At 48.9% G+C, this 27,285-nt stretch overlaps 12 protein-coding genes across 12 annotated transcripts; 8 read left to right on the top strand and 4 right to left on the bottom strand.

The window, feature by feature from the left end:
- Positions 1-1,632: 1,632 nt before the first annotated feature.
- On the top strand, positions 1,633-2,600 carry BKA67DRAFT_690388 (uncharacterized protein; the record flags this gene model as incomplete). Its single annotated transcript, XM_046109131.1, has 3 exons — positions 1,633-1,726; positions 1,772-1,928; positions 2,052-2,600. 3 exons carry the CDS (start codon positions 1,633-1,635, stop codon positions 2,296-2,298), a joined length of 498 nt encoding a protein of 165 aa, XP_045959876.1. The 3' UTR covers positions 2,299-2,600.
- Positions 2,601-4,605, bottom strand: BKA67DRAFT_561248 (formyl transferase). The gene is made up of 3 exons (XM_046102518.1): positions 4,137-4,605; positions 4,007-4,077; positions 2,601-3,948 (listed from the first exon to the last, which is right to left on the bottom strand). Exons 1-3 carry the CDS (start codon positions 4,444-4,446, stop codon positions 2,803-2,805), a joined length of 1,527 nt encoding a protein of 508 aa, XP_045959875.1. The 5' UTR covers positions 4,447-4,605; the 3' UTR covers positions 2,601-2,802.
- A 171-nt stretch (positions 4,606-4,776) lies between these two features.
- On the bottom strand, positions 4,777-5,905 carry BKA67DRAFT_561245 (uncharacterized protein). Its single transcript, XM_046102517.1, has 3 exons — positions 5,449-5,905; positions 5,239-5,377; positions 4,777-5,172 (listed from the first exon to the last, which is right to left on the bottom strand). Exons 1-2 carry the CDS (start codon positions 5,738-5,740, stop codon positions 5,256-5,258), a joined length of 414 nt encoding a protein of 137 aa, XP_045959874.1. The 5' UTR covers positions 5,741-5,905; the 3' UTR covers positions 4,777-5,172; positions 5,239-5,255.
- A 92-nt stretch (positions 5,906-5,997) lies between these two features.
- Positions 5,998-8,134, top strand: BKA67DRAFT_561242 (uncharacterized protein). The gene has a single exon (XM_046102516.1). It carries the CDS (start codon positions 6,407-6,409, stop codon positions 7,943-7,945), a length of 1,539 nt encoding a protein of 512 aa, XP_045959873.1. The 5' UTR covers positions 5,998-6,406; the 3' UTR covers positions 7,946-8,134.
- An 847-nt stretch (positions 8,135-8,981) lies between these two features.
- BKA67DRAFT_645082 (uncharacterized protein) lies at positions 8,982-9,878 on the top strand. Its single transcript, XM_046105866.1, has 3 exons — positions 8,982-9,300; positions 9,516-9,567; positions 9,623-9,878. The coding sequence occupies exons 1-3, from the start codon at positions 9,124-9,126 to the stop codon at positions 9,853-9,855; spliced, it is 462 nt and encodes a 153-aa protein (XP_045959872.1). The 5' UTR covers positions 8,982-9,123; the 3' UTR covers positions 9,856-9,878.
- A 1,919-nt stretch (positions 9,879-11,797) lies between these two features.
- BKA67DRAFT_591894 (Not1 domain-containing protein) lies at positions 11,798-13,879 on the bottom strand (the record flags this gene model as incomplete). Its single annotated transcript, XM_046104774.1, has 4 exons — positions 11,798-11,858; positions 11,911-12,427; positions 12,480-13,560; positions 13,625-13,879. 4 exons carry the CDS (start codon positions 13,877-13,879, stop codon positions 11,798-11,800), a joined length of 1,914 nt encoding a protein of 637 aa, XP_045959871.1.
- A 1,399-nt stretch (positions 13,880-15,278) lies between these two features.
- BKA67DRAFT_657534 (deacylase) lies at positions 15,279-16,013 on the top strand (the record flags this gene model as incomplete). Its single annotated transcript, XM_046107130.1, has 5 exons — positions 15,279-15,285; positions 15,378-15,556; positions 15,618-15,660; positions 15,719-15,912; positions 15,963-16,013. The coding sequence occupies 5 exons, from the start codon at positions 15,279-15,281 to the stop codon at positions 16,011-16,013; spliced, it is 474 nt and encodes a 157-aa protein (XP_045959870.1).
- A 2,441-nt stretch (positions 16,014-18,454) lies between these two features.
- On the top strand, positions 18,455-19,904 carry BKA67DRAFT_561219 (yippee zinc-binding/DNA-binding /Mis18, centromere assembly-domain-containing protein). The gene has a single exon (XM_046102515.1). The coding sequence runs from the start codon at positions 18,830-18,832 to the stop codon at positions 19,661-19,663; it is 834 nt and encodes a 277-aa protein (XP_045959869.1). The 5' UTR covers positions 18,455-18,829; the 3' UTR covers positions 19,664-19,904.
- On the top strand, positions 19,905-20,157 carry BKA67DRAFT_561218 (uncharacterized protein). Its single transcript, XM_046102514.1, has one exon. The coding sequence runs from the start codon at positions 19,919-19,921 to the stop codon at positions 20,084-20,086; it is 168 nt and encodes a 55-aa protein (XP_045959868.1). The 5' UTR covers positions 19,905-19,918; the 3' UTR covers positions 20,087-20,157.
- Positions 20,158-20,265: 108 nt separating this feature from the next.
- Positions 20,266-21,320, bottom strand: BKA67DRAFT_534519 (amino acid/polyamine transporter I; the record flags this gene model as incomplete). The annotated part of the gene is made up of 4 exons (XM_046099873.1): positions 20,266-20,712; positions 20,747-20,857; positions 20,909-21,033; positions 21,248-21,320. The coding sequence occupies 4 exons, from the start codon at positions 21,318-21,320 to the stop codon at positions 20,266-20,268; spliced, it is 756 nt and encodes a 251-aa protein (XP_045959867.1).
- A 1,563-nt stretch (positions 21,321-22,883) lies between these two features.
- BKA67DRAFT_645075 (uncharacterized protein) lies at positions 22,884-24,227 on the top strand. The gene is made up of 3 exons (XM_046105865.1): positions 22,884-22,934; positions 22,998-23,368; positions 23,420-24,227. Exons 2-3 carry the CDS (start codon positions 23,055-23,057, stop codon positions 24,027-24,029), a joined length of 924 nt encoding a protein of 307 aa, XP_045959866.1. The 5' UTR covers positions 22,884-22,934; positions 22,998-23,054; the 3' UTR covers positions 24,030-24,227.
- Positions 24,228-25,534: 1,307 nt separating this feature from the next.
- Positions 25,535-26,074, top strand: BKA67DRAFT_534516 (ornithine decarboxylase antizyme-domain-containing protein; the record flags this gene model as incomplete). The annotated part of the gene is made up of 2 exons (XM_046099872.1): positions 25,535-25,812; positions 25,867-26,074. 2 exons carry the CDS (start codon positions 25,535-25,537, stop codon positions 26,072-26,074), a joined length of 486 nt encoding a protein of 161 aa, XP_045959865.1.
- Between the last annotated feature and the right edge of the window lie 1,211 nt (positions 26,075-27,285).

The raw sequence follows: 27,285 nt of genomic DNA, 5'->3' as shown, positions 1-27,285 counted from the left end.
CCTATTTGCTCAAGTAAGACACGGAAGAGACGGACTTCGGGCTGTTCTCTGGGGCAAGAACTTCAAGGTATATGTATGTGAAACATCGTGTGTTGTTTACTTCGACTACAGTTTCGTCTCCCAGTCCTGAACCCAATTCCCATTTCTATGTATGGCCTCAGACCGGGAGAGGAAATAGCTCAACGGGAGACGAGTCCAGAACAGCAGCCAATGAGTAAACCAGTTCCGCGTTGTCTATTACTCTGGTACGTACCAGAAACCAATCGAAACCAGATCCATCCTGCCATTCCAGTTGCCAGATGGGGAGATGCAGTAGCGTCAAAGATGATCACACAGAGGTGACAATAACGGTCCACTTTCCCCGCATTCCGAGCGCTTTCCAGACCAAGCCTACACGGCACAGTCGGGGGTCATGGAAAGGCGGTACCTGAAGATGGCCGGCGATGGCTCCACCGTGACATAAACTTGCATATCCGTGCGAACGAGATGGCAGCTGTTGTTGAGACGTAGCAAAGAAGACAAAATACCAATTGGCTATCATGTTTCACATATAAAACGGTCGCTGGAAAGCTATGGTACAGCTCACACAGCTGGCAAGATCATGCTTGACAATTGCTAGTGGGACAGAGTCAATGGGTGAGAGAGAGATGGTGTTGCATGGCCACCTAGAACGTCGGGATATAATCCTTGCGGAGCGCAACTCCATCAAGGAACGTTCCAAGAGAGGCGAAAGGGTTGGGAACCGCTTAGCATTAGACAGTTCTCCGTACATGCTTTAGAAAGCTCTGACAGCAGGATGACTGCTCAACCAGAGGGCCTTAGCAGACCAAATGTAACTTTTGGGGCGCCCGGTCTAGCCGTGGTAGCTCTCACGCGGTTTCGAGGCGACATTGCCTGAGGTCACGCGACTGCCGGACCCCTCGTCTGGATCCCCAACCCGCAACTTACGACTTCGGAATCATACAACGATCAGCCAGGTCCAGAAGAGCCGTCCATTAGATTTCACGGCCACCGTCGTACAACAGCTGCAATTGCAAGTACAGAAGCCAGTACTGGGTGCAATATGTAGATGAGCAGTTGCCGCCAGCCGTGTGATCACCAGAAGCCAATAGCAGCCCGTTTTATCTGATGGTTCAAAAGAAACTGATTCGACCTCGCATGCCATCTTCCATCATTCTCTCCAATACTGATGCAAGCCAAAACACCGCCAACCGCTAATAACTAGTAGACTTGCAGCTCCAAGCTCTAAACAAGCAAAGCTGCTGCAGCACTCCTGATACGATACATACTTGACTTACTCCACACCCCACTCCGGTCTTTCATCCACTTGACTCTCACTTCCCATATCTACCATCTCAACGAACACTCTCATCCAGAAGATCATTTATCCATCTACAAACTCCAAGACCATCTCTGTAGATACCAATTCCATCAAGAATCTTCTCTTCAAACATTCGTGCGGCTTCATTTACCATCCGACAACAATCTTGCCACCCGTAACACCCCCCAACTCATCAACAGTAAGTCTATCTAGCTCTATCCTCACCACCCATCTACCAGCTGCCCCGCATGATCGTCGCGTGACGTGCTTCCTCCTTTTTTGTCCCTGTTCAACAAAGATACGATGACAACATGCGAGCTTTGAAAATACTCACTACATCTTATATGGCATCAAACACTACTCAGCTGCTCATGGCCACCTTGGTTGATTTCAACCGGACCCCTTGTGACATGCACTTGGTTATATAATGTGACTGACACATCATCACAGTGACTCGATCTCACAAGTACACTGACAAGGACCGTGTTGGCATTGCCGAAGGCACTGTCCTTCCTCAAGAGATCATCCCCAAGTTCTTCGCTCAGAATGGCTTCGCTGGTGTCGACCCAAAGAAGATCAAGAAGAACGGAGGTGGCAGAAGCAATTGGTAAGCTTGCCTGACCTAGAGCCTGTACTCAATCTCGCCTGCTTTTCATGACATATTGTTTTGCCACGCAGTGCAACCCATCTATTACAGACCGTATCTACTTGGATACTGATCTTATCTCAGGGGCGGCCCAGGTGAGGAAGTTGTCGACGAGCAGTTCAAATTTACCAATGCTCGCCGTCGATCCAACAGCAGCGGCTATTCCAACCATCTTGAGCACTTCAAGACCAAATTCGAGGTCAATGAACCCGAGCCCGTCTTCGAGGAGAGCCTCCACGGTCCAGAGGCCGAGGATGACGAGACCTTGACCAAGACTGAGACCTCCTCCAGCGCTGGCAGCTCGGTGGATGAGAAGACCAAGAGCTTGTAAACTGTTTTCTTCAAAGGAGAAACATACAAGCCCCCAACATACCGGAATGAACCCGAAATGTTTGTTATGGTAATGGGCGTGACTGGAACTATACTGCCAAGAAACTTCTTGGGAGTTTGGGAAACTATCAAGAGAACAATAACAAAGTCTCTTCGATGCTGCTGCAAAACAGCAAGCCTTGTACGCTTGTGGCAAGTTGGTGATGTGGGGCGTCACCAATATATGTATTATCACGTGGGCATTGACTCTGGTATGGAAAAGAATCAATTGACCTTTGTATATGATATTTTGAATATGCATGCGATTTGACTTGAAGCAACGAGTGATACGATAGTTCCAAATTGACTCATCTAGGATACAAAACTGGTGGTTATGGTCTTGGGCGTGTACGTTTCCATATATTGAGATATGACAGTCGTGCACATGGCTTTATCAGCACCAGAAATATCCTCATTCACCCGTCGAATCCCGAACTAGTAGTCGTTATTTTTGTTAATTGTTGTCCTAACTGTCCAAATAGTACGGGATACGATGAGCGGAAAGAATATCCTGCAATTGACACTCTTCAAGAGATAAATGAGCAAAGGCTACCTTAGCCGGCTTGACCTTCCCACCCTCGATTTTCAACTGACGAATTTCTAATGCGGATTGACAGACATCATAGATGGAAATGTCTGGTCCGTCATTTACGACAGGTATGGGATCAGTGTGTATGGCATGCTCACCAGACTTTAGGTTACTGCGGTCAACAAGGTAAACGTTCTCAGTTTCATCATCAGGGGCCCAAATAAATGCATCAAACTCGGGCTTGGCCGAGTCTGGTGTATCCCCGTCCATGAGCCGGTAAATTTTGAATCGGTGATATTTACCCGGCCTTTGGAAGAGTTGTTTCCCCTCCTGTGATGTAACTTCGCGAAGTTCGCCCTCCACGATAACCCTCTTCGTTTTCCCTTCTAGATCCCGTGCCATGAACCACAACGGCCCAATGATGCGCTGTGAATGCACCGCAGTCCTGGCGGTCCAAACTCCAGACCTAGGACGGCCGACAAGCTGGCGCAGCGTAGACGTAATCTTTGGTGCCGGCTCGTTCCCATCTGGCAAGTTCGCTGCTTCGAATATGGTCTGCGCCAAGGATGGATCGGACTTCTTCAACTCGGCAAATTCTTGCTGAACGTCTGCCGATTCCCAGCTGTCGTGGCTACGCAGACCATCTACTACCCTTTTGTACTTGGAGCAGTCATCCGCCCCAAGTTCGAGATGGCGCTTGTCCAGGGTCCAGCCTACCGCCTGTTGGGGGTGCACATGCCGACCTTCACGGAGGCTCTGGACAAGCATGTGCGTAGCCAAAGGCGTCAGCGCTGCTTGCAACTCTGGTACCGTATAAGTCTGCGGTACTTGATAGGCGTCGTCCAAGGGCGTCTGGGCCAGTATAACGCCCGCGTCAAATGTCTTGTCATCGAGAGTCTGCAGCGTCACGCCTGTTGTCCTGCGACCAGCAAGCAAAGTATGGTGCAGTGGTGCCGGGCCCCGGAACTCGGGCAGGAGCGACGGGTGCACGTTGAGCCCGCCATACTTGGCGCCTCGCAGAAGACGTGGGGGGACAAAGAGGCCGAACGAGACTGCGATTATCAGATTGATATTGGAGGGCATCTGTGGAGTCTCAGTTCCGCCTTCACTTGAGCGATATGTGGCAACGAAGTGTACTCACGCTCCAGCCTGTGAATGTATCGCGCTCATGTATGGGAAGATTGAGCTCCGTGGCAAATTCCCTGAGCGGTGCTGCCAGGTCCTTAGCTCATTGCAAATCGATGTCAAAGGTGTGCTGATGAGAAACTCACGATGCTGAATCTTCTTATAGCCCCGTCCTACGCGCTTGCCGGGCCTGATCACCACATCAATGGACTCGATCAGGCTTGGGTTCTTGACATGTTCGTCATATATCGCCCTCAAATTCGCCACACTAAACTCATCGGAGCCGCAAAACAGAATGCGCAATGGCTCCGAGGTCTTCGGCGTGCTCGCCTGCGACTGAAAGCGCCTGCACAGCGCTGCATCCCGGAATAGGGGCTGCAACCATGGCTGGATATGGGACGTCCCAGTGCGCCTTGTGCGAACCGCCGATAGCAGCGGCCTGAGTTTGAGCTTCATGGCGCCCAAAGCCTCGAAGACATTCCGTGTATTGTAATGGGCCCTGGAATATACTTATACCATACCGTGGTATCACTTCAGCGCGTTGCCCGTTGTGGTTTAGATATACCCAACTATTCGTCTTTTGCTTTTTTGTGTTGCACGGAAACGCGATGGGATTTAAAACGCGTTTAGTGATCCTTGTGGTGCACTGGCCCCCCTAGACTTGGCCTCGCTAAATAGTTACCTTCGCCTCCAACGCAACGAACAGAAATTTCCAAGAGTATGCTAGTAAACAGAAATAAGTTTGATTGTTTATTCAGAATGGTCACAGTTTAGTAAAAGAAAATATAAACTAATTATGGTTATTTGATTGCATGGTTAATTCATTTGAGAGGATGCATGATTTCAAGGCACAGGCTCCCCTAACCTTAGGACGTAATTACAAGCTAAAACTACGAATAAACGAAGGTACAGTATAATCCTGCACCACAGAGCCAGTATGTGCAACAGCATCATCGAGAACGCCAGTTTCATTCTGTTCCATCGTATCTTTGAGTGGCTTTCGTGATTCCAGCCTGCCGCTGATTTTCCCCAGGGAATGGTTGGTATGCGGTTGCACGGACACTTTTCCATAAGGTTGAAGTGCTCGGACAACAATAGCAAGAGCCATTTCCTTCTATATGAAGGCTTCATCTTACTACGCACTTTATAGTATTATCCTTTCAAGAAGAGCGCAGTCTCCATCTGAGCAATCTTGAGTCAATGTTGAATGGAACAAACCCGAAGTCTCTCGCATCTGATTCAACTTACCACATACCCAGAGGCTATTACTGACTGACCATTTGATGCGTTGCGGACCCGGACAACGACGGTACCTGCGCAAGCTGTGGCTTCGCCTCTTCCATTGCAGGTTCCTGGGCCCAGATTGATATTGGACCACGACCGCCGCCTTTTCACTGGCATCAGCGACGTGGGCTCTATCGTAAGAGAATTTAGCGTCTCGCTTCCGGCTGTACTTACAATTGGAAAGTGCGTAACCCGCGCATGGTGTGTCGCACTCTGCCTCGCCCACTCTGAATTCCCTCGGAGGGATGTGATTTCCGCAAAGGCAATTAGTTCCGTTAGTAAGCCCCGCGACCCATTGATCCATTCTATTGCACCTTATTTGGCAATTCCCGGTAGATTGATAGATAAAAGGACCCATGTCAGCGAGGCCGATCGAATCGCTGAAGCACCCGACGTAGAAGTATGAATGTTGCCATGATGGCGAGCAGAGACCTAGCATAAGTAATGGTAGCTTTATGGATCCCATGTCGGCCGATTGTTCGTGATAAGTATTATTTGATAGGGGTGAATATGTCTTGTTACGAACACTATGAGTAAGGCTAGAATATACTGCAAAAACTTAAGACCTCTTGTGTAAGCCACAGTCATGAGGTGTGAGGAAGCAAAAGATGGCAACGGATGTTTGGTCGTGATAACTAAAAGAAGCCTAGGAGCTAAGTTAGAGACTAAGCTTGAAATAGCACAAGGATCAAGATCTGACGCTAACTGATTTCAGATTAGCCCGTTGTAGATAAGCGATAAGATTGTATGACGTTGTGTCAGTCACGGGCGAGCTTGTGAGCTTGTCGGCAACAACGAAACCAAGACGCGTGAGACATTGAGGCTTAGCAAGAATCTTGGCCACAGGTGAGTTTTGCAACTTCCGAAGCTTCCATGATTAAATGAAGTGCGCTGGTGGGACCGTAGTACATTCCATTTCGTGCAGCATAGAAGCTTCAAAGCGTGTTTACTGCAATACTGAGACTCCGTAATTCAGCCAAGCTTAAGTTACGACCTTGCACGCTACCCCAAGTGTTAGTAACCACAGCTGCCCAACACATCAGGTTATCATTTGCGCTCTGCTGTCCTCAAGCATATCACAACTTTCTGCACTAAAAACATCTTGGGCGTTTGAGACAAACAGATAAGCACCATGTCAATACGGATTGCTCTCGACGAACCACCTGAGTTCTACACGAACCTGGACTTCATCCAAGGTCGGATCATCCTGGGGTTGAACAGACCAGAGGGCATTGGGAACATTGTTGTGAAACTAGAAGGGGAATCTAAGACAGCCCTGGACATGGGTGGCAGGAATCCGAATCTCACCAACTACAACTCAGCGCCTCTACCGTCAGATCTCGCAACCGAAACGCACAAGCTGTTGTACCTTGTTGAGCAAGTCTACCCGGATGGGAGGGCGGCGTCATCCATGGCCGTAGGCGCAACGCCTGGGGTCTTATATCCAGGTCAACATGAGTTTCGATTCAAGTTCAAGATTCCATTAAATAATATTTGCAGTAACCCAAACGCGATGGCAGCCTTGAATGGAATCGGTGGTATTGGTGGTCCTAGTAATAGTTCCAACTTCTTCGGGTGGGGAGGGTTTCGAACAATGGATGGCAGCAAGCAGCTCATGCTTCAGCATGTAAGATCAACACTACCGCCCTCTCTAACTGGGTTTCCCCGGAAAGCAGAAATTCGATACTACATCAAGGTCACCATTCAAAGACCGGGTTTCTTCAAAGAAAATTGGCGATATCAGCTCGGGTTCAAGTTTCTCCCAATTGAGTCACCGAGGCCACCGGTGACAAAGCAAGAGGCTTTCGCGCGACGACCGTTCATATTCAATCCTCGCACACCAGGACAAATCGGCAAAAGGAAATCATCATTTTTCAGTTCTAAAAGCTCACAAGTGGAGGACGTGAATGCGGTACCGCCTTCCTTCGAAGTTTCAGCGCGCCTCCCACACCCGAGCATTTTGACGTGTAATCAACCGATTCCACTTCGTCTAGTCGCCAAAAAACTCGTTGAATCCCAGGAACAAGTGTACTTAACAGCTGTAGAGGTCGCGTTGATCGGTTTCACCAACATACGAGTTTTTGGTGTGGACCATACAGAGGTTACTCGATGGATGGTCTGCACCGCCAACAATCTCTCAATACCTGTAGGAAAGGCAGATGATGTTGTAGATACAGAGACCGTCTTGCCTGATCAGTTTTGGGCGCACGGTCAACTGCCCAACACCGTAGCACCATCATTTACCGCTTGCAATCTGTCACGCCGCTACGAAGTCGAGTTGAGAGTAGGTCTTAGCTGGGGCACGCCGAGCAAGAGCGGCAAGGCATCAGCACCATATCCGCAAGTCGTCACCTTGCCTCTGAAGCTGTCAAAGGTAGAGGTGTTCTCAGGAATCGCGCCGCCCAAGGAACTATTACAAGCGGCCAGTAACAGGCCTCAGCCACCACCGCTTCCGCCACGAATGTCAACAGCGCCGGCCGCTCCGCACGATCCCCTCTATCCGCCCCAGCTTGGCCAAGATAATGCACCACCAGACGACGACGCCCCACCTAGCTACGATGAGGCGATAGCACAGAATATCACAGGACCGCAGGAGCGGCCAGCATACAGCGGGGTCACAGCGGAAAACGATCCAAGCACTATGCCTGCTGAGAAGTCTGGGTTGCACTGAGCTAAAAAGCTACAGATATTGGCACTTTTAGGGATTAATTACATGCGACGATGGATGGAAGGTTGTTACGGCTCAATTGATTGATAGTGTCGCGGAGCTGAATTATACCCCCTTACAAATGTGGATGAGTACAGTAATTAATTTGACAAAATTTAATGCTAGTTTTATGAGCAAAACAGGAAGTGAAGTCGTTCTAGTACTGAGACTGATTTTTTTGTAACGGCGATACCTCTCTGACAATCTCATACATTGTTTGTGGTCGGCTCCTCTAGCGGAGGCCTGGGCGCTTCTTTCGCCTTCTTTCCACTGCGGGTAGGCGGATCGTCGTCATCGCCACCGTGGGAATCCTTCATATTCTGCTCTTCCTCGTCGTAGAATTGCTGCGCGTATGTCTAAGCGTCGGCGTCATTTTGGTCTTGATCCCGATCAGGGCTTGGGCTTTCCTTGTACGATGGCATTGCAGTATCAAAAACAAAAGAATTCGAGCCTGAACAATCGCAGCTGGTCAATAGTTAGCTACTGTGTCTGTCACCATGTGCTTTGGCTAGCCCACCCCTTCAGTTTCGTGCCTGACGTATACCTGAGCATTAGGCTGGCTATTGAGACTTGGAGGGTGTTTGTCACGAAATCTCGCTTCAATGGACAACGACCGCCCACCAACAAGTCGACTATGTGGCTTCCTAAGATGAAGTGAGTACCACGGTATTGCAGCCTTCATTCAAAGACTCTCAAATTGCCGGAAACTCTTAAAAACAAATCTATCAAGTTGATGTAGTGATATAATTATTGGAACAGGCAAGAATATGTTGGGCTATTTATATTTCCATAAACATGGCAGAAACTGTGTTCTAACAAATCGAAAACGCCTAGTAACTCGGATGAGTCAAACTGGAATATGTTTTGGATATATCCTGCAGGTGTCCTGCAACTTAAACGTGTTGGTACTGATCTACACATTTGATTGGCGGGTTCATCTAGGGTTGACGCCCATATAAGCACGCGGTTCCTGCGCCTCTCTCCAACATTGATGCTTCCAGCAACTACAAGGCTCTATCGGGACAATGTGCATTATCGTATTTCGACGGGAAGAACCATGCTTAGGAGCATGTATTTATCTGCACTACTGATAGCTCTCTGTTAGATTCTCAACAATCGACCCAACAACATAAACACTGTGCATGAGTTTCGATATGACTTGCCCACCATGCCAATTCACTATTAAAGAATGCGAAGTACCTCCGAAAACGCATGACATGTCTAGTGTTGGCGCCCACATTGCGACAGAAAGCTGGTTACAACAGTTGAGTAGTGCTATCCAAGCGGCTTGGCGGAAACGGCTTCAGGGATACACAAAAGTAGCAGTACTTATGCTGAGTTGGGAAGACGGCGACATTGATAATAAATCTTTAGAGCTCAAGCGACTCAGAGGTTTTTGGGAATGATTTCCACTATCACGTGTGCGAATGACAGATTCCATGGGGGAGAGCGGTCAGCAAGCTAGTTCAAAAAGTCCAAGAGTTCATTGACGAGTATTATGGACCAAAAAGCTTCGTGATAATATATTACGCAGGTCACGCTCGGCGGGATTAACAAACAGGCTCGTATCCGGTTTGGTTTCCAAGGTATGTATTGCCGGTTGTCATTCCAAACAGCGTTGACTAACTAAAATCACCGCAGTCAAGCAAGAGAAGACGCACCTGAAGCTGATACTACTGCTATTAGTTCCTTACTCCTTATGTCTGAGGACGAGGCTCCAGATGTCCTTGCTCTGTATGATTGGTGCCATTCTCTCTGTACCCACCACACAAGTTCACGACCCGCAAGACCCGTCATCGAGTCGCTTTGAGCAGGAGGGTTTGAATCGGAGGTTCCGATGCCCGGACCTGATTCTTTTACATCTGCTCTGCTAGAAAAACTGGCAAACGCGGCAGGCTCAAAACATCGATTTCTTTTTGTCTACCTAAAGTTCAGATACATGGCAAATACATATAAACCCATGCTCATTCTACGAGCAAAGCTTCTTGGTAAATCCAAATAGCGAAGCGATTCTCCTCCATACCCCCCCTAGCTATGATTATTCGACGCAAGTTTAGTAAGTACCAACCCTTGATCTACCGTAGTATTTCTCAAGCCAACCTCTGTAAGATATTTGCGAGCGTCTAAGCCCTACGACTTACATAGATGAGACCGATACATATTTACATTCTATCACAAACTACTCAAATTATCTAAAACCCTGAGTCGGACGTTTTACATCGGTAGATCCGGTATGATAGTCCTATAATCCCGTCTTGCCCAACAGGGCAACTGGAGCGGAAGAGGCGCAAGGCTGTGAAACTAAAAAGAAATTAGGTGCTTTGCCAAAAGCTCGGCGCCTTTCCCGACTTCAGTGAAGAAATACAGGGCCCTACCAGCTGAATTTGCCCTCTCCTCAACATCAAAGGATGTCTTAGAAAAGGGTGCAGCATGTCAAGTATGCAATGACTATGTGATGTCACAGCTGACTAGTTCTCAGGAGCTTACAAGATCACCAAATGCTTGCATAAACACCACGATGACAATTTGGCGAGACCGGGTTCATGGGCGCGATCTAAACATTGAACCGCCAAGAGATTTGGTAGACTGTATTTCGACTCATTTACTTTTCGAGTCACTCATTGATTGTGACGAGAACTGGTATGGGGCTTCCCTTGAAGTCCGCCTACAGGGGCAGGGCAACGCCGCAACGCAAGCTCCTTCGTCGTCACTTGAATTCACCAAGGTTAATTGCGTTCGAAAGCTATACTCGTCGAGATGCTCAAGAACGTATGCATGAGTCTATCGAGAGGATTGAGGCACGGAACATTCATAGTACCGATGACCTCGTAGGCACTCGACACACTCCACGGATACAATTACCAAAAGACCATGTCCATCAGTATATGGACACCATATCGCAAGAACGTAGAGAAAAACTGAAACAGACGGAGAAAAAGGAGGAGAAGCAGCAGGAAAATAAAGGCGATAAGGAGCTGTAGTCAGTATCTATGCGCCTCGTCTCCGATTCTCCACACGATAGAAATAAGGTTGGTCGATATTCAACATCCAAGAGTGAATCTAGCCAAAGCGGAAGCCTGGACAATCCCTAGCTTAACTTACTGGAGAGAGGCTCAGCTATGGGCAGATGTGGCTTCTCTAATGGCTGGCCTGTGATTAGGAGGGCAGAATACAGTTTCAAATTTTTTTATAATTTTTTTTTATAAACATGCCTTAGTGGTCGCTCCAGATGTACTTTAGCCATGGAAGCCAGCAGTCGGTTCTGAGGCAGCGTTGAAAAGCGTTGACTTGATCACCAAGACACTCAGCTCATGCTGCTGCGTTAATGTGTAAAAATAAGCAAATGTTGCGAAAGTCCGCATTTAGCTTATGTTTGACAAGCTGCTTTGTCTCTCTTGAAAGCCTCGTGATGATCTCCTGCAAGCACAACGCACTAACACATATCTTCCTCAGCCATATCGTCACTTAACATACTTAGTAGATTGGGACAAGAAAAGTCATGTCACGGCAACAAAGAAAGGCAAAGCTTTCGTATTGGCATACAACTAGTAGAACAGCCTGGCCGGCAAATGGTCGATCGTTTACGCCAGCCGGAGGTGGATCCCGATGTGGGAAGATTTGACGCCCTCAACCAACCATGGGGTCAAACTGTCCTTTACACGCCCCAAACACCCCTCGAAACAAAGAATACCACATGTACGCGTGTCGACGATATTGAAGACACCAAACTATGCTAGATGATCGCAAATGACAATCATCCTTGACCCACGCAGCATTATGACATGGAGCCGCCAATGGCGAAGAAGCCCAGCAGGTTTATACCTCGTCCTCGAGGAACCGGTAGGCAAACTTGAAGTCTGCCTTCCTCCTGTTCATCCTGTGATGGTCGTTAGCATAATTAGCGAAGAGTGTCAGTGACTAGAACTCACCAGGTGGATTCGTAGTCGAAGAAACGGTAGGTGCCTTGTTCAAACTCCTCCGTGATCGACTTGGGCTCTTCGTGTCTTTGGAACCAGGTCTGGTACTGCTTATGGAATCTCCAGCTCTGGTCCTTCAACGCCTTGGCGGCTAGGTATTGCTGGTATGTACCTTGCTTGTAGTAGAAGACATAAAACAGAGTATCTGGGTCGATTCTACCATACAACCGAGGGTCATCAAAGATAGGTAGGGGCTCCTGAGGATATTGAGCCTGGGAGGGATACCTTTGATCGGGCTTGTATTTCCTGGGTGCCTCGGCGTCACCAACATCTGGCGTGCTGGCTTGCGACACTTGCATCATCCTGATCTGTGAGGGTGCATTGACCGGCAGCGCGCGCTTCTTGGTAATCTCAAAAGAATCAACCAGATCTGACAAAGATGCGGGGAGGTGGTAAACACAATCCTCTTCTTTGTCTTCCTCGACGGGGGTGGACTTGACCCCATTGGAGACACCATTGGTTTGAGATGCTGTGACTATTGTGAGTATCCAAGCAGAGGCACGGTGGAAGGGTAGACTTACATCTGGAAGACTCGGCGGCCTCTGCTGCTGCAGTGGCCTTGGCTGCCGCCTTCGCAGCAGCCTTGTCTGCCTTCTTCGATATGGGTGCGGGTGTAGCGCTGGGTGTGGGTTCTTGTGTCTTTGGCTCGAGAGGAGCCACGGGCCCGGGCTTCGGATCTGAAGGTGCGGGCTGTATCGATGTGGTACTCGGGGAACTTGTCGCACTCGTCTTGGCCGTTTGTGCAGCCGGTGGCAATGGTGAAATACCGACAGACGCCGTCACAGGCAGAGCACCTTGTGGCGGGGGCAAGGGTGCTATACCCAACGCGTTCTTCTCTGCCGCTGCTGCCGCCGCCGATGCGTACTTGAGCCCTTCGGGCCGCGGCGGTACGGACGCTGGCTTCATACCAGGTGTGCTCGCCGCGCTGCCGTTGGTTGTATTGGACAGCGGATTATGTAGAGTAGCCAGTGTCGGTAACGGAGACTTGAGTTGCGTAGAGGGTCTTCGTCCTACTGCTGCGGCCGGTTCGACGGGTTGTTTCGACTTGCCTGGTATGCTTCCGGATCTCGATTCTGTTTCTGGAGTGTCGTCTTGCACAGACTGGGTCTCTTGTGAGGATCCCTTGTCGCCTTCGTGGCCCATGCCGTAGACCTCCTCCTCGTCCTGTAGACCGAGCTCATCGTACATCTCTTCGTCTTCCATGAAGTCGTCGCCTTGGTTGTCCTTGACGTAGTACTCGATCGAGTCCTTGATGTTGTCGATATCTTCGACCTCGAGACCGCCGTTTTCGAGGGACCGCCTCATGAGCTCAAGCTTGCCTATATGCCATCGGTGCCTCTCGATATGATGGTCGAGGGTAGCCACTCGCTCTTGCTTCTCCCTTTGATTCTTGCCCTTCTTGAGGGTAGCCTGGATGCCTTCGCTTTCGGCCTCGAGGGTTTCGATCTGTTGTTCCAGATCCTCGACCTGGCCGGCGAGCCATTCGCTGGTGTCCAGCTTGGCTTGTTCTTTGGGATCGAGCTTTTGTTGAGCGGAGAGACCTTCCTTAGAGTAGGCTTTCGTCTTCATTGCCTTTTCCACGGCCTTGAAGGACTCCATTTTCTGCAGTGTGTCAGCACATCACGGGACATGTTGGTCTTGAGTGTCATGTCCGCTGTCAACCAACCGTCTCAATGAGTTTCCTCTGCTCGAGCAGCGGGGCCTTGTCCTTGATGTCGTTGCCTGTGGCCCATGTCTTGATCTGGTCCCGTAACCGCTGCAGTTTTTTTATTTCCCGCTTGAGCTGGTCTTCGAGTTTCTCCTTTTGCGCTGGATTTGTGGATTGCTCTATCTTCTCGTAAATCGCATCGAAATCGGCCATACCCTCGGCGACCTTTTTGAAGCACTTGTCGACTTCCTGCTGCAGTTTCCTCGCGGCCATTGTGGCTGGGTTGCGACTCTGAAGCCGACTATTTGGTTGGCCTGGTGACACTATCGAAATGATGGTGAGTTGGGGGGGATGGATGTGCTCTTGCGACCCAAGCGCAAGATGGGATTGAACCGCTATGGATGACAATGCGATCGCAGATTGCGACGACGATTGATGGCAATGGGAGGCCGGCGATGCGAGGACCTCCAAGCGGGCGTGGGAAGATGCGGATATCTCGAGATGCCGAATAGCTGCTAAGATCCCCAAGATTTGCCCGAGGAAGGACGAGTGACGAATAACGAACAGGACGTCGCCGATCCGTCTCCGTCTGGGCACTGGGCACTGGGCACTGGCAGGAAAAGGGAAAAGGAAATATAGACTGGGTGGAAGGAAAAGGGTATCAAAGCATAAGATTAATGCCCCAAAACTCTGTCTCCTCGTGGTTGGTGTTTGCTCAGTGCGTCGTTGTGTGGTTCGGGTCGCTGCAGTCCAGGTCCAGTTGATTTCATTTCATGCATCCCACTTGTCATGGCGTAGCTGGGGAAGGCTGAGCTGGTCAAAGAATGCAAAGCGAAGCTCCAAAAGTGGACATTTGACGTGTTAGAGTGCGTGTGGGATGACCGGAGGCGAGCTACGAGAGAGCTAGGCGAGCGCACGGCTGACATCTACTGTGCATACAGTAACCTCTTGACCCAGGCTTGGGGGCGCCTCGCCTGGTGTCTCTCGCCTGGGGGTGCCTGGGTGCCTGGGTGCCTGGGTGCCTACAGTACGTAGCCACTGCAAATCCACCGGCCCGAGATGGTCCACAGGGTGTCCCGACCTTGAATGAACTACCGTCCGCAGTCACTTTTTCTATCTCATCCCATGTATGTATACCCATTTGTTGTGGTCTTGTCAATTATTGTGCTCTGGGAGGCCACCAAGCGTTTTCAACCCATCTTTCAATTTTTTGTTTTGTTTTCTCCATCGTCCATGATTAGGGTTTTCTGCAAGACGCTGAATATTATATCCTTAACTCACGCTTGTCCACTAACTAATAACTCCCGCGGGGGGGTTTCTTCCTTTTTTTTTTCCTTTTCTTTTCTCTCGGAAGCTTTCAGCTGGAGCCCGCTGAAGCGCACCCTCCCTGGGAAACTTGGGTTGCATAGGGTACCGAGATTTACGTCACATGACATCCTGTGCACCACAACATCAGTCTTTCCTCTGTTCCCGGCACAAGGCAACACGAACAACACTGAGCGTCTGAGCAAATTGCCGTGCCGTTCTACAGGCCGCATCCTCTTTTGATTGACATCCCGTCCCCAGCCTGCCGAATGAATTGGACGCCTAGTGTGGCGCCTGCATCCAAGAAATAGCCCCCCTTAGAGACACGTGCGTTCTAAAGCCAGCTTGCCTGCAGGAACCAATCAACATGAAAGGTAAGGCAGAATTGTCTCATTTTCAGTTTCCCCCTTCTCTTGGAGATAAAAACAAAAAGAAGTGTTTGTTCATTTATAATGTCTCTTGAAAGCGATTTTACAGCGGGTCTTGTCAGCCAGTGTGACCGTGGAAAAGGAGGTCGTGTCCTCCATTGGCAAGGGCGTTTTAGTCTTTGCCGCCGTGGCTCCGGGAGACACCGAGAAGGAGGCTGATTCTCTTGCCAACAAGATCTTGAAGATGAGGTTGTGGGATGACGAGAAAGGTGGCAGAGTATGGTTTTTGTCCCCTGAGCCCAAGCCGATGTGACAATGTCTGACCTTTCTCCCTACAGTGGAAACACAGTGTGCAAGACATTGGTGGTGAGGTTCTTTGCGGTAAGTTGCCTGCTCCATCATATTGTTCCAAAGACTTTTGACCTGATCACGGATGCAGTCTCCCAGTTTACCCTGTTAGCATCCACAAAGAAGGGCAGTAAACCTGATTTTCATGGTGCCGCTGGCGGCGATGAGGCCAAGAGACTCTACCAGTACTTCTTTGATAAGGTGCAGAAAGGTTACCAATCAAATAAGGTAAAGGACGGTGTTTTCCAAGCAATGATGGAGGTTGCACTCGTCAATGACGGCCCGGTACGCATCAAAATCTAACAGATTGTCAAGACTATACTGACTCCATTTAGGTAACACTAGAACTTAATGCCAACCCACCGCCACCTCCACCAGCGAAATGAACGTGTCAAGGTGTATTTCGGTTGTTCATGTAGATGTCTATAAATAATAGAATTTCACATAGATACACTAAGCAGAATGTTGGTTGGCCCCTACACAGCTAAAGGATCCCCTTGGAAATAGTGTCCGACCCTGCCCCAACCGTTTTGATAGCCTCCATTACGTCAATGAGGTGTTTTATAGAAACGGGGCCAAAGGCTTTACCTGAGAACGTATGTGTTCCATATTGAGTGCATGAGGCTTTTCTTGGTGCGACTTAAACCTGCGGGTGACAACATCGAAACTCGTATTCTGATTGGCTTCGCATTGTTTGGTATCCTTCATCGTGGTGTTGAAAAGATGGCTGGCCCGTCACAGGATGCCTAACCAAGTCGTAACGGGATTTATCATTACAATAATATGTGGTCTTATGAAACCCCCAACTACGGCAAAGTAATTAATTGCCAATGAGTTGCGGATTGAGTTGCCAATATCGACGCACTGATCGACAAAACCGGAAGGCTTGGAAACGAGATTTTGCCTGCACGTTGTCAGCCAAGTTGAACATTCCTTACCCGGGATAGAATTTGTAGACGCCTACTACATCAAATCGATATGTATAATCTATCCAAATCTATATCTTATAATGGCCAGCATACTTGTCCGTCCATCCCAGCAACTTCGATATGACACGATCCATAGCCTCTTCTGACCGAAGCAGGCTTGTTGTAGTAGTGTAGCCTGTAGCCAGCAATTTCGAGCTCACACGCTTCTCTTTAGGACTTACAATCGACATTGGGCTCTCAGAGCGATAGTATGGCATTGCCAAAATCTTGTGCCACAGGCTTTGTTGGTGAGTGTGAGTAGTATATGCTTGATAGTATCCGAATGACTGACGCTGACTTCATTATGGAATTTGCGCACAAAATACCCCAGTCCGGTCTATGTTACACATCAAGACCCCTTGCGAAAAGCGCCTAACATACCAAGGTCTTCATGGATTTGTCAGAGTACAAATTCTGCCCACTTTTAATTATGTCTCATATACCACAAGCGTATAAATAATGCGGCGAATGGTCCGGGAACATTGCTTATAGCAGAATCACATCGACGAAATGCTACTAAGCAAAACGCTAACAGCAATAACAAGGCCAGCACTTGTGGTTTTGATATGAAAGGTTTCAAAAAGGTTTCACAAAAACAGTCGTATCATATTGGAAGCCATAACGAGGGTACTTTAATAATGAGAGTTTCTGAGAGGGTGTAGTAGCCAGGTGTCAAACACCACAGCAATTAAACGTGGAAACCAAATTCCCTTCCACGCATCTTTCCTGGGGAAAACGGCAGTATTCATCCGGTGCTTGGGTCGTGATGGGTCAATTTCTTTGCCGCTGTACTCTCCCGAAATTCAAAATGGTACACAAGCTGACTGGAAGCAGCCATGGTGATTCCCCTGCAAGCCTCGTCGCCAGCAAGCGCTTCGAAGCTATTCAGACAGCGAGCGCTCATTGGACTTGCTGATATACTACCATGGATAGATGCAGGCTTTGCCCGGAATTATGCTACCGAGAATTCGTGGGTGCGAAACGATATCGGACTGATGGTTTGGAACCGGTCTCTAGCGAAAAGAATCTGTAATCATGCGTGGCCTCGGTCATTGTCTTGCAACGTCTCTGGCCTAAAATATTGTTAGAGGCAAACGTGCGAGGTCTACACCCTCTACCTAGGTGAATCATGGGTTGTTGGCTGCTATCCTTCAACTGAACTGTGAAGTACAGTGCTCAATGCAGCACGCAGCCGCCAACCTCGGCTCGCACAACTGATCTATCTATCGGCTCTCTGCGATGAGCTGCGATCGCGCCATGATGATGCGTTGGATGTAAAGCTGGCGTCTGAGATCGTGCCGTTCTAAATGTTTAGTGTTGGTGTTCGTGGAAACCCCTTGTGATTCCGCATTTGCGAGACAATGGGGACCCCCGATGATGTGATTCAGCGCTTCAAGGAGAACATAAAATGCATGAATGGGATGGGGCCATGCTAGTGGATACTATCTTCTGCCCCACTACTTTAGGTACAGGTCCACGTATTTACCACTATGTAATTATATGTACAGTAGCTCCGCCTTTGACTGACCTTAGCAACGATGCACCAACTGAAAAATTATGACCATCTAGACAGAGCAAGGATGTATGCTTTCTAACGGTGATCATGCCCGGCGGTGCAATTTGGGCAGCCAGCGATATCGCCGAACGGAACCTTTGGTATTGAGGAAGTCAGATGGCCGCAAACATGGCGGGCACGCTTGATAACCCCACTGGATGCTGGTTGCATCGACATAAGTTAAGTTACCTGCAGGTTGGGGGAAAGTGCCAGGGAGTGCTTCCTCCCGCTTGTATCGGCTATCGATAAAACCTTATGTGGTGGGCTGATAAGCGTGCCCACTACACCATCCGTAGACGGATGTGACAGGATGATGCGACAGTCCACGGGAACACCAAAAAGGATGGGTGATCACTTGGGTGCTGGTTCCCTCATGAATAGCCGTGCTGACCCATACTCTGACTCTCACGAAGAGCGGCTCCTGAAATGCTTCGTCTTCTTCTTCTTCTCCTCTGTTTTGCCAACAGTCATCGTGTCGTACCATTTCCCTCGTCATTGATGCGGGGCAGGGTATCTGCATAGTAAATAAGTTCTGTCCGTGACGCCTTACAAGCCCGAACGGCACTTTGGGCAGGCTTGAGGCCTCTTCAAGCCGTTTAAGAGTCGCTTTTGACTCGTTGTTCAAGCCTGGAGACCAAAATATTTGATCTCTGGTACATATAGTATCTTTCTAATCGGCATGACGGGCAACACGAACTCGGCCGGCCCGGCGCCGAAATTCCCTGTTTACCTTCTACCTAGCTTTAGCATACCTTTTCGACTTCGAAGACAAAGCTCTCTCACACCCGGTTCTTATGGCAGTCCTCCGGCTGAGAGCAATCTGCCATCACTGGGTAGCTCGCCTACAGATTCGACAATTTCTAGCCCCGTCGGGAGCCCAGCAACGTCTTCATATTTCTCCTCTCGGTTTTCGTTCTCAAAGGACTGGCGTAGAGCCTCCGTAGAGCCTCTTGACATATCTAAGCTTAGCCGAACCAGCCCCGACACTATTCGCTGTTCGACTTGCTCCACAGACCTAGCGTTTACGTCGCAGATAGTCAGCAAAGGCTTTACAGGCCGATATGGAAGAGCATATCTCGTATCATCGCCTGACCACGCAGTAACAGGCAAGAGTGACACAAACCTGGTGAATATCAAGGTGGGCAAGCAAGAGACGAGATTGTTGGTGACCGGTTCGCACGTCGTGGCAGACATCACTTGTGCTATTTGCCACGCGAAGGTCGGCTGGAAGTATGTAGACGCCAAGGAGGAGGCGCAGAAGTACAAGGTGGGCAAGTTTATCCTAGAAACGGCGAGGACTATGGATCATCGGTCGTGGGAAGATGTGGAGGTGTCTGAACTGTCGGCCATGGAAGCACAGCACGATAGCGATATTGAAGGGGATGAACCCGTTATCTTCGACTCGGAAGACGACGACGAATGCGAGGATATCTTTGCAGGGACATGGGATGCTGATGCTGTCGCCAAACGACGCGCCAGAAAGGTCCATCGACGACCCAAACAAGTTGTCTAAGCTGTTTCACGGCGATCGATACGCCCATGGGAACGATGATGTGATGCGATGTGTCAAGGGCTGGGCAACGTGGTGTTGATAAGTGAATTTTTGGCATTTATACCCAAACTGGTTTTGTACTGTTTCAAGGTTGCAAAGTTCTGATTTGCTGGAAGGATGGATTATGGCGTTTTGTTTTGGCACTTGGACTTATGATACCCTCTTTACCTGAAAATGAATACTCTACATGCGTCGTGCCCTTGTCAGCATTTGGCAATGGTTGTGCTTTCCAACATGATGGCTAGTATAATTCAAGATTACGATATTCGTCGTGCGAGCAAAGAGCAGGATTGGCAGTATGAGGCAAGACCTACTGCTGTTGCCCATTCATGGCCTGCATATATCGCAAAGGCAAGCAGTCATTTCGTCTCGACTATTCGCTAAACTATTCAAAGCTATAATGTTGCATACCTGGGTGTAGAAGGATGTATTGATACTTTAATTGCGAACAGAAAACTTTGGGATAGAAATATATTTCGCGACCGGAGTTGTTATGACTCGCGCATAATGATTTTGATGATGTCTCGGTTCGGACCATCCCAGTGCTTCCGAGCTCGCACAAACTAAAGAGTAATTGCCACGACGAGCACGATGCCGTAGACGGGAGCACTGTAGTTCATGTTGAGGGCATCCACTGGCAAGGTTGTTGGGAAGATAATGAAGAGCATAGCCCATAGGGTGTACACCAGGGCAAAGGAGTTGATATAAACACCCCAGCGCCCCAAATTCCATTCGCCAAGCTGAACGTTGTGCGTGCGTCGTGCATACAATATGGACATGAGAACAAGCGCGTAGCTGACGTACATGGCGAATGCTGAGAGTGAGACAATAGCGCCAAAGACAACATAAGTTGTACTGCCGAGGTTGAGCAGGGAGAAAATGGCAATGATTGTCACGGTTAGTAAGATAGCTCTGCCTGGGACGCGGTGCTTTGCACTAACGTAACCAAAGTAATGAGGTAGTCCGCCGTCTCTAGCCCAAGCCCATGTGAGACGGGAGACGGAAGGAGACTGTAGCGAGAGAACAGCCAATCCCTGAGACTACCAGAGCGGAGATCATGGCAGTTGCTGCTTTGGGAGAGCCAGTGGAAGTGTATAGAAGTGTGACCAAAGGGCTAGCGGAATTAAGAACTTCGTCGAGAGGTCCCATGCAGATCTGGTGAGGATATTAGAGATGGCGGAGGGCTTAAAGTGCAGGACAACTGACGACTAATGTGAACAGCATGATAAATGCTAGAACTCCACTTGCGCAAACGGAGGAGAACATGGCGACCGGAGCCGCACGTCTTGCATTATTCGTCTCTTCGCCCATGTGGATGACACTTTCGAAACCTATATTCGGGTTAGATTAGTCTAGGTCGAAGTGAGTTTTTGACTGCAAAAGGTCAATATGTATCGACAAATAGGAAGATGTGTGACAAGGACTCAACATTCCACGAGATGAAGTAGTTCTCCCACCCAGAGCTCATGTTCGTTGTCAATATGAAGTCGGCGCTATTTCGTGGCGACATCACAAATAGAACAACAACATAAATGAAGAACAAACAGACGTTCAGAATTCCGGCAATGAACTCAAGCCAGGGGATCACCCTAAAAGCATAAACGTTCATCAAGGCCATGAAGGTCACCATACCCAAGTCCAGTGATACTGGGCACCAGCGACAGGCTGTATACTGGCCATCTCAGCAAGGCTCGCAGTTTGGGCTATTACGCTGATAAATACAACGATATAGCTGAAGAACCACGCTCTTGGGCCACCGTTGTACAGAGCGAGCAGGACGTGAGGCAGCTGTGATCACGCCGCACTTATGCACCTCTACATTGAAGTGGTATTGTTAAGAGCGGGTCTACTAGGGACGGAAGCCCACCGGCATTGCCACCGAATGAATGCCATACGTTAATACCAGTGAGTTGGCATCCTCTTTGGACTGCAATACTATTGAGTAGGGGTGGTGGTCTGGAAGAACCCGACTGCTCGCTATTGCGTCTTTCGAGGAACAACCCGCGAGATGAGGTTGCGTCCATTTGTTATTGGCTCGGTCCACCACCGTGATCGGGCGGCCCGTCATCTTCCATCTGTCCAGATCCGGGCCGATGTCTGACTGCGAAACAGCTTTGTGTGTTTGTATTTCTTCAGCAGTTTCGAGCAGCATCAATATGATTATTTAATTTCGGGTTTCTTTTCATCTTTCTCTTACTATTATTGAGGATTGCGAAGCAAACCTTCCGCCCTGATGAATAAGATGACGTGGGGTGACATGCATAATGCATACATGGTTCTGAATGAAACCAGGGTCGCGTAGACTGTCCGAGCCAAGTCAATAAGTTCGGCGGCTTCTGCATCTGTGGCCCTGGTAGTTCTGTTGGAATTTTTTAAACCAATTAATCCAGGTGCAATCAAGATAACACGAAATCCATTCAAAAGTCGACTGATCGCATTTCGGTTCCAGAAGTTCGGATCGCTCATCACTGGTACATAATTTGCAGGGGCTCTCGCTCCATACAATAGCAATATACCAACTGGCGATGAGCCGCAGGAATCTCTTGGTTATCGTGTAATACATCACCCGTGGCTCGGTCAGAACAAAGTCGCGTTGTTTGCACAAATTGTTCATCCTGCCAGGCTACAGGGTGTTAAGTAAGATTCAAACCACCGGGTAGCAAACAACTTCGATTTCACATTAGAGCATATTGATAACGTACCGGATTAGGTACCTCCGAATTGTTTGTTGACGGCACGTTGACGATGAGAGTGGTTCGTACATAGCGCTTCCAGTTACCAGAGACGATGCTACCCATGTTACTGGTGAAGCGAGAGGCGGGCATCGTCGTCAACTCGGTCCGAGATGGTCTCAGCAACTATCCGGACACAAAAATTCATTCATCAGTAATGTTCTTCGGAGCATTGGAAACCAGTAACTACTTCACTTCCATGATAATCTTTATTCTACGAAATGGGTACTTCTGAGGCTTTCTACAAGCTCTCGGCAGACGACCGATTTGGACTCCGTGTCATCACAACAGTTGTATTCCTTCTGTTCACATTTGTGAGCGTCGTTGCCAAAGTATGGATAAGGTGCAGAATTTTGCCATCGGTACTGCATGACTATGTCTTGCTTGCAGGAGCATTGCTCTTCCTCATAGAAGCAATTTGCGTCTTGAATGCGAGTCATTCTGGCCTGGGAAGACATAAAGGGGATATTGATCGCGAATCTCTGGAAATACTACACAAAGTGTGTATACAAAATGTGGATAATTGCGCCAGAAAGATTGGGCTGACAATTTTGCTTCTGCAGCTTCAGTATTCATCCTCGCTATTGGCAATTTCTGCCAGATCTTGCGCCAAATTATCAATGTGTCTGCTCATCAAAGCAATCAATAATCATGACTTGATGTCGCGAGCGAATCGATCTCTTATCGCACTGACACTCGTTTCTTTTGTTTCCGGTTTCACAGCCTCGGCTTTTCAATGTCGACTCCTTACGCCGTGGACATGTTCAAATCATGCGCAATGTCCCAGTGCTCGTTCTGTCTACATCTACAATGGAGCAATGAACATTGTTACCGACACCTCCATCTGCATCCTCGCATTCGCTATGATTAGGAAATTTCAAACCACACGAAAAAGGAAGGCCGAGATCGTTGCATTGTTTGCGTTTCGAATCATGTGAGCGCTTATAGCCCCTATTCCCCTCTCACGAAACTGACTTTGCCTCAGGTGTCCCATAACTACAATTCCCACGCTCCAATCGTTCGATTTCTTATATTATGATACATCTGATGCCTCCTGGCTAGCACTTGAGCCAGCTATGTGGTCTCAAGTGCCACTCAGTCTTTCTGTTATTACCGCTTGTTTTCCAAGTATGAAGAACGTCTTCGACAGCTTCCTTGGCAATACCATTGCCGTAGGCATTGATGCCCCATACCAATTGGACACGGTGAAGGGCAAAGAGGGCTTTCGTACTACAGCATATGCTAGTGAGATTAAGAGCTCAACGCCTCGGAGCTTCCCAAACCGATGCCTCAAACCCACAGATACAGCTCCAACTCAAGTTTCTTATCATACTGGCCCAGCGGATCTTGGATCTGACGAAATGCCACACAGGAAGAAAGAGCAGAGCGAATGTGTATGGAATCGGACAGACGGTGTTATGGCTATCAGCGAAGTGGAGGTGCAGCTTGATTGTTCACCCAGGTCGACCTCGACTGTATCATCACAAAGCAGTGTATACGCCAGCTGGGCATTGCTAGAAAAAGCCATGTGTAGAGCTCGTAACGCGAACGCTCTCGTTGCATGGAATTATCTACACTTGAATGGAAGGTTGTAGAGTGAGTATGCCAATTGACCGACACTGGCATCTTTCAGATACATGAACGTTGAGGTGCAAAGTCTGGTCGCTTGGCTGACAGCTGCGATAAAGCATTTGTATTATGTTGTGCACCAAGTATGTCCTTTGTCTATCTCAGTCATGGAAACGGTCAAGGAGAATAGTTAGTTACTGGAGTGAGGTTTCCGTGCACACTGGTTAGTCATGTTTAGCGTGGTTTCTTGAAAGTATAATCTACACAATACCAATTGGATTAATCGGAGCCAAACCGATGCAGTAGTATACAGATCATCGCAACCTTGCTAATTCAGCACTTGATTTGGGTTTGGGGTTTGGGGTTTGGGGTCACTCCCACTAGCAGCGGCTGGTGGTTGCAGTGCTTACTTTGGGGGGGTTATGCCGTTGCTGCCATTGATTACCGAAGAACACATCTAGCCTCGAAAGCTCTCTGTATTGTGAGCGACTCACGAATAAGCAGATTGCCGCCCGTAAACGATCGACAAATGTTGGCCAATGTTGAAGGGATTGTCAAGTTTCTGTGCGGTGCAAGCTGCCAATGCCCAATCACCCAATTATTGTGCTACCCGAGTGAAGGAGGCCAGCGAATGGGGGCTGCAGGAGAAGCGAGCATGTGGTCTCTTCCTCCATGGCGATGCGGTGCAATTCTAGTTGTCGCACGTGAAAACAGCACTAAAACAATGTGCTAAGGCCACCTAGCAACCCGGATCAGAACGTTGAAAGACCCCCGCAGCTGCCGCTGTTTCCAGAACCCACACAGCCAAGTCTTTGTGGCCCACACTAAAATTCTCCTCCTTCATCAATCAGGTTCTTAATCTTATGCTCCGCCCTCGCCATCGTTCGACTCTCTCAATTTGCCTCACCGTCCTCACCGTCCGTCCGTCCTAAGGAACATCCGTCCATCCATACTCAAGCTCGCCTCGGCAGTCCATCTCTCAACGCGCAAATTGCACATTCGCAATCCCAACAACAACCCAACCTGTCAATTAAACACTTTGCTTTGTACCTTGGTACGAAAAGCTACTCAACAACACCATCGCCACTCCGCCGCCGACAGTCCTCGGCAGCTCTCAGTCAACCCACCCCCCCAAATCAATCCCCCCAGTAACAACCCTGGAGTCCATCAGTCCTCATGGCGCCAATGAAAAACAGTAGTAATAATTTAAATTCGAGTAGTTATGGCGAGGCCGTGGTTTGTCAGGCCAATGTCCTCGCCAGCTGCTACATCGTCAGCCCTTCAGCCTCGCTGAAAGGCTTCCACTACTGCACTACCCTGGGGGCCGGGGCAGAGTGGTATTCCTGAGGTCCCTATCTCAGGTCTACCATCCCCTCCGTCAAGTCCCCCCCTCGCGGCAATCACCCAAAATAACGAGCTCGCCCTGCAGCCTAAGAAGAAGCGCAGCTCTGCCACCAACACGCCAAGCCGCCGCCGAGGGGGGGCAACATACCAGATCAGGGAAGAATGTGAGAGATTCTTTTGCGAGACCATGAAGTCTGTGTTCCAGGTTGAGGGGAACATGGCTACTGGCTCCAGCCTGACGGATGTTTACACCACACCATCACCTACCGACTATCCCACTCCCCCTTCATCCTACTCGAGCACCGGTGGCTACATGAAACCTGCCATCGACCTCGCTGGATGGATGGAGTTCTGGGATTATGCAGGAGGCGCAAGCTTCCGAGCTTTTGTGGCCGAAGACGGTGACGAGAGAAGTCTCTTTGCCTTCTTCGACGTAGGACTTATGGGGCGAGATCTAAAGAAAGCGTCAGTAACCTGCCCTCCACCCTGCACTCTGGGCCTGTACTAACAACTTCACAGTTTAATTGCGTTCATTGATCTGGCCGAGGGTCCACTTGCCTGTACTCAAGTAGTCATCTGCTTGGACAGATTGATACCAGAAGACGACGTAAAGAGCCTGATGAGAAGCTTCCAGTGGGTTGGCTTCGAGCTTAGCACACTGGACCAATGGGCTAAGGGGATTGACGTCACCAGCGATAAGTGGTTGTTCATGGCCATGGAAGTCTAGTCTGATTTGTTTCTGCCTCATTCTGGAGTTCCGGGAGTTGCGGTTTTGATGACGACGTCTTCTTTGTCCTCGCGCTTTGTTATATCGCTTGGTGTTTTCGATTTCTTATTTCAAATATGCTAGCGCAGCATTTTTTCAGGAGCATAGCTGCACTGGCAGAGTTTCTGAGCATCGTCTTGCGCCTCTATTCTTGCGTTGCATTTGGGCAAGCATCCCGAGCGTTCTGAGGGTATCTGAAAAGGAGATGGAGAGTGTGCTGCTTGTTGCGTGAGCGCCAGTCTCACGCTCTACACTGCCGGATTCCAGATATGCAGGATACATGACCATATGCAGTATTCTTCGATGGCTGGTTGCAACGGAGTCGGAGGGCAATCCATTAAATAGTTTGAGCTTTAAATGACATGAACGCACATGGGCACTCTAAATCATATTCCTATAAGACTTGTGAGGCTGCATTCGCTCAAAAGGGTAGCACGAGATATGCCGACGCTCCTTCATGTTGTCTCACGTGATTTTTAAGCGATGACGGAAAATGTATCTTGACGTCAGATCACAATAGGCCTAATTGCCTAATTATTCCATTTCATAACTTCACGAGTTCTCCTGCCTTGCCTTTCAGCACCCTTAAGAGCACAAGATCTCGGAAAACAAAGTGTTCTCGACAAGGTCCTCCATGGTTTAAGTCGACCTTATTTGCAAAAGTCGTGTTCATTATGCTACTCTCCGCCAGCAACACGCAATAGCAAAAGGCGTCACAAAGTTTAAGGGCGACGGCTGACAGAATATAACTGCCGCCTCTGCATGCCCGAACCGCTCAATGGCTACATTTCAGTTGAGGAGATTCTCTGACAAAAGTTTAGCATCTGCCACTGACGAGATTTGAATTTTTAGGATCTCACCACGCAGAACAGACGATGATGGTCGACTCTCTAGATGATACACTATGAAGCCGTACATTTGTGAGCAGACACAACTGTGGTCTAAAGATTGCTGTACTTTGCCGTACACGCAGGGCGATGCTGCTCGTTTTGTGGTAGACGGCATCTACTTTGATTGGGTGCTCAGAACGCATTGCTAGGGCCAATGCAGTGTGAAACACTACGATATCTACTCGTTACTGCCTCCTGCTAACGACCCGTCTTACTCGAGTAATGTTCCGTTGGGTAATCATGGCACGTCGTACGAGAAAGTGATTGTGAAGACGGCCGTCA

The sequence above is a fragment of the Truncatella angustata genome (assembly GCF_020726525.1).
Source record: "Truncatella angustata strain MPI-SDFR-AT-0073 chromosome Unknown BKA67scaffold_3, whole genome shotgun sequence".
Lineage (NCBI taxonomy): Eukaryota > Fungi > Ascomycota > Sordariomycetes > Amphisphaeriales > Sporocadaceae > Truncatella > Truncatella angustata.
The sequence above is the reverse complement of the archived record's forward strand: the minus strand, read 5'-3'. Positions and strand labels throughout refer to the sequence as shown.

Bases quoted from the DNA above. Each gene is read 5' to 3' on its own strand.
- BKA67DRAFT_561248 (XM_046102518.1), bottom strand. From the start codon at position 4,446: ATGAAGCTCAAACTCAGGCCGCTGCTATCGGCGGTTCGCACAAGGCGC. The intron at 4,078-4,136 runs GTGAGTTTCTCA...AGGACCTGGCAG, and splicing joins CTATAAGAAGATTCAGCATC to CACCGCTCAGGGAATTTGCC. The intron at 3,949-4,006 runs GTGAGTACACTT...GAGACTCCACAG, and splicing joins ATACATTCACAGGCTGGAGC to ATGCCCTCCAATATCAATCT.
- BKA67DRAFT_561245 (XM_046102517.1), bottom strand. From the start codon at position 5,740: ATGGGATCCATAAAGCTACCATTACTTATGCTAGGTCTCTGCTCGCCA. The intron at 5,378-5,448 runs GTAAGTACAGCC...GCCAGTGAAAAG, and splicing joins GGGTTACGCACTTTCCAATT to GCGGCGGTCGTGGTCCAATA.
- BKA67DRAFT_561242 (XM_046102516.1), top strand. From the start codon at position 6,407: ATGTCAATACGGATTGCTCTCGACGAACCACCTGAGTTCTACACGAAC.
- BKA67DRAFT_645082 (XM_046105866.1), top strand. From the start codon at position 9,124: ATGAGTTTCGATATGACTTGCCCACCATGCCAATTCACTATTAAAGAA. The intron at 9,301-9,515 runs GTAGCAGTACTT...TATATTACGCAG, and splicing joins GGCTTCAGGGATACACAAAA to GTCACGCTCGGCGGGATTAA. The intron at 9,568-9,622 runs GTATGTATTGCC...AAATCACCGCAG, and splicing joins TATCCGGTTTGGTTTCCAAG to TCAAGCAAGAGAAGACGCAC.
- BKA67DRAFT_561219 (XM_046102515.1), top strand. From the start codon at position 18,830: ATGACGGGCAACACGAACTCGGCCGGCCCGGCGCCGAAATTCCCTGTT.
- BKA67DRAFT_561218 (XM_046102514.1), top strand. From the start codon at position 19,919: ATGGTTGTGCTTTCCAACATGATGGCTAGTATAATTCAAGATTACGAT.
- BKA67DRAFT_645075 (XM_046105865.1), top strand. From the start codon at position 23,055: ATGTGTCTGCTCATCAAAGCAATCAATAATCATGACTTGATGTCGCGA. The intron at 23,369-23,419 runs GTGAGCGCTTAT...ACTTTGCCTCAG, and splicing joins TTGTTTGCGTTTCGAATCAT to GTGTCCCATAACTACAATTC.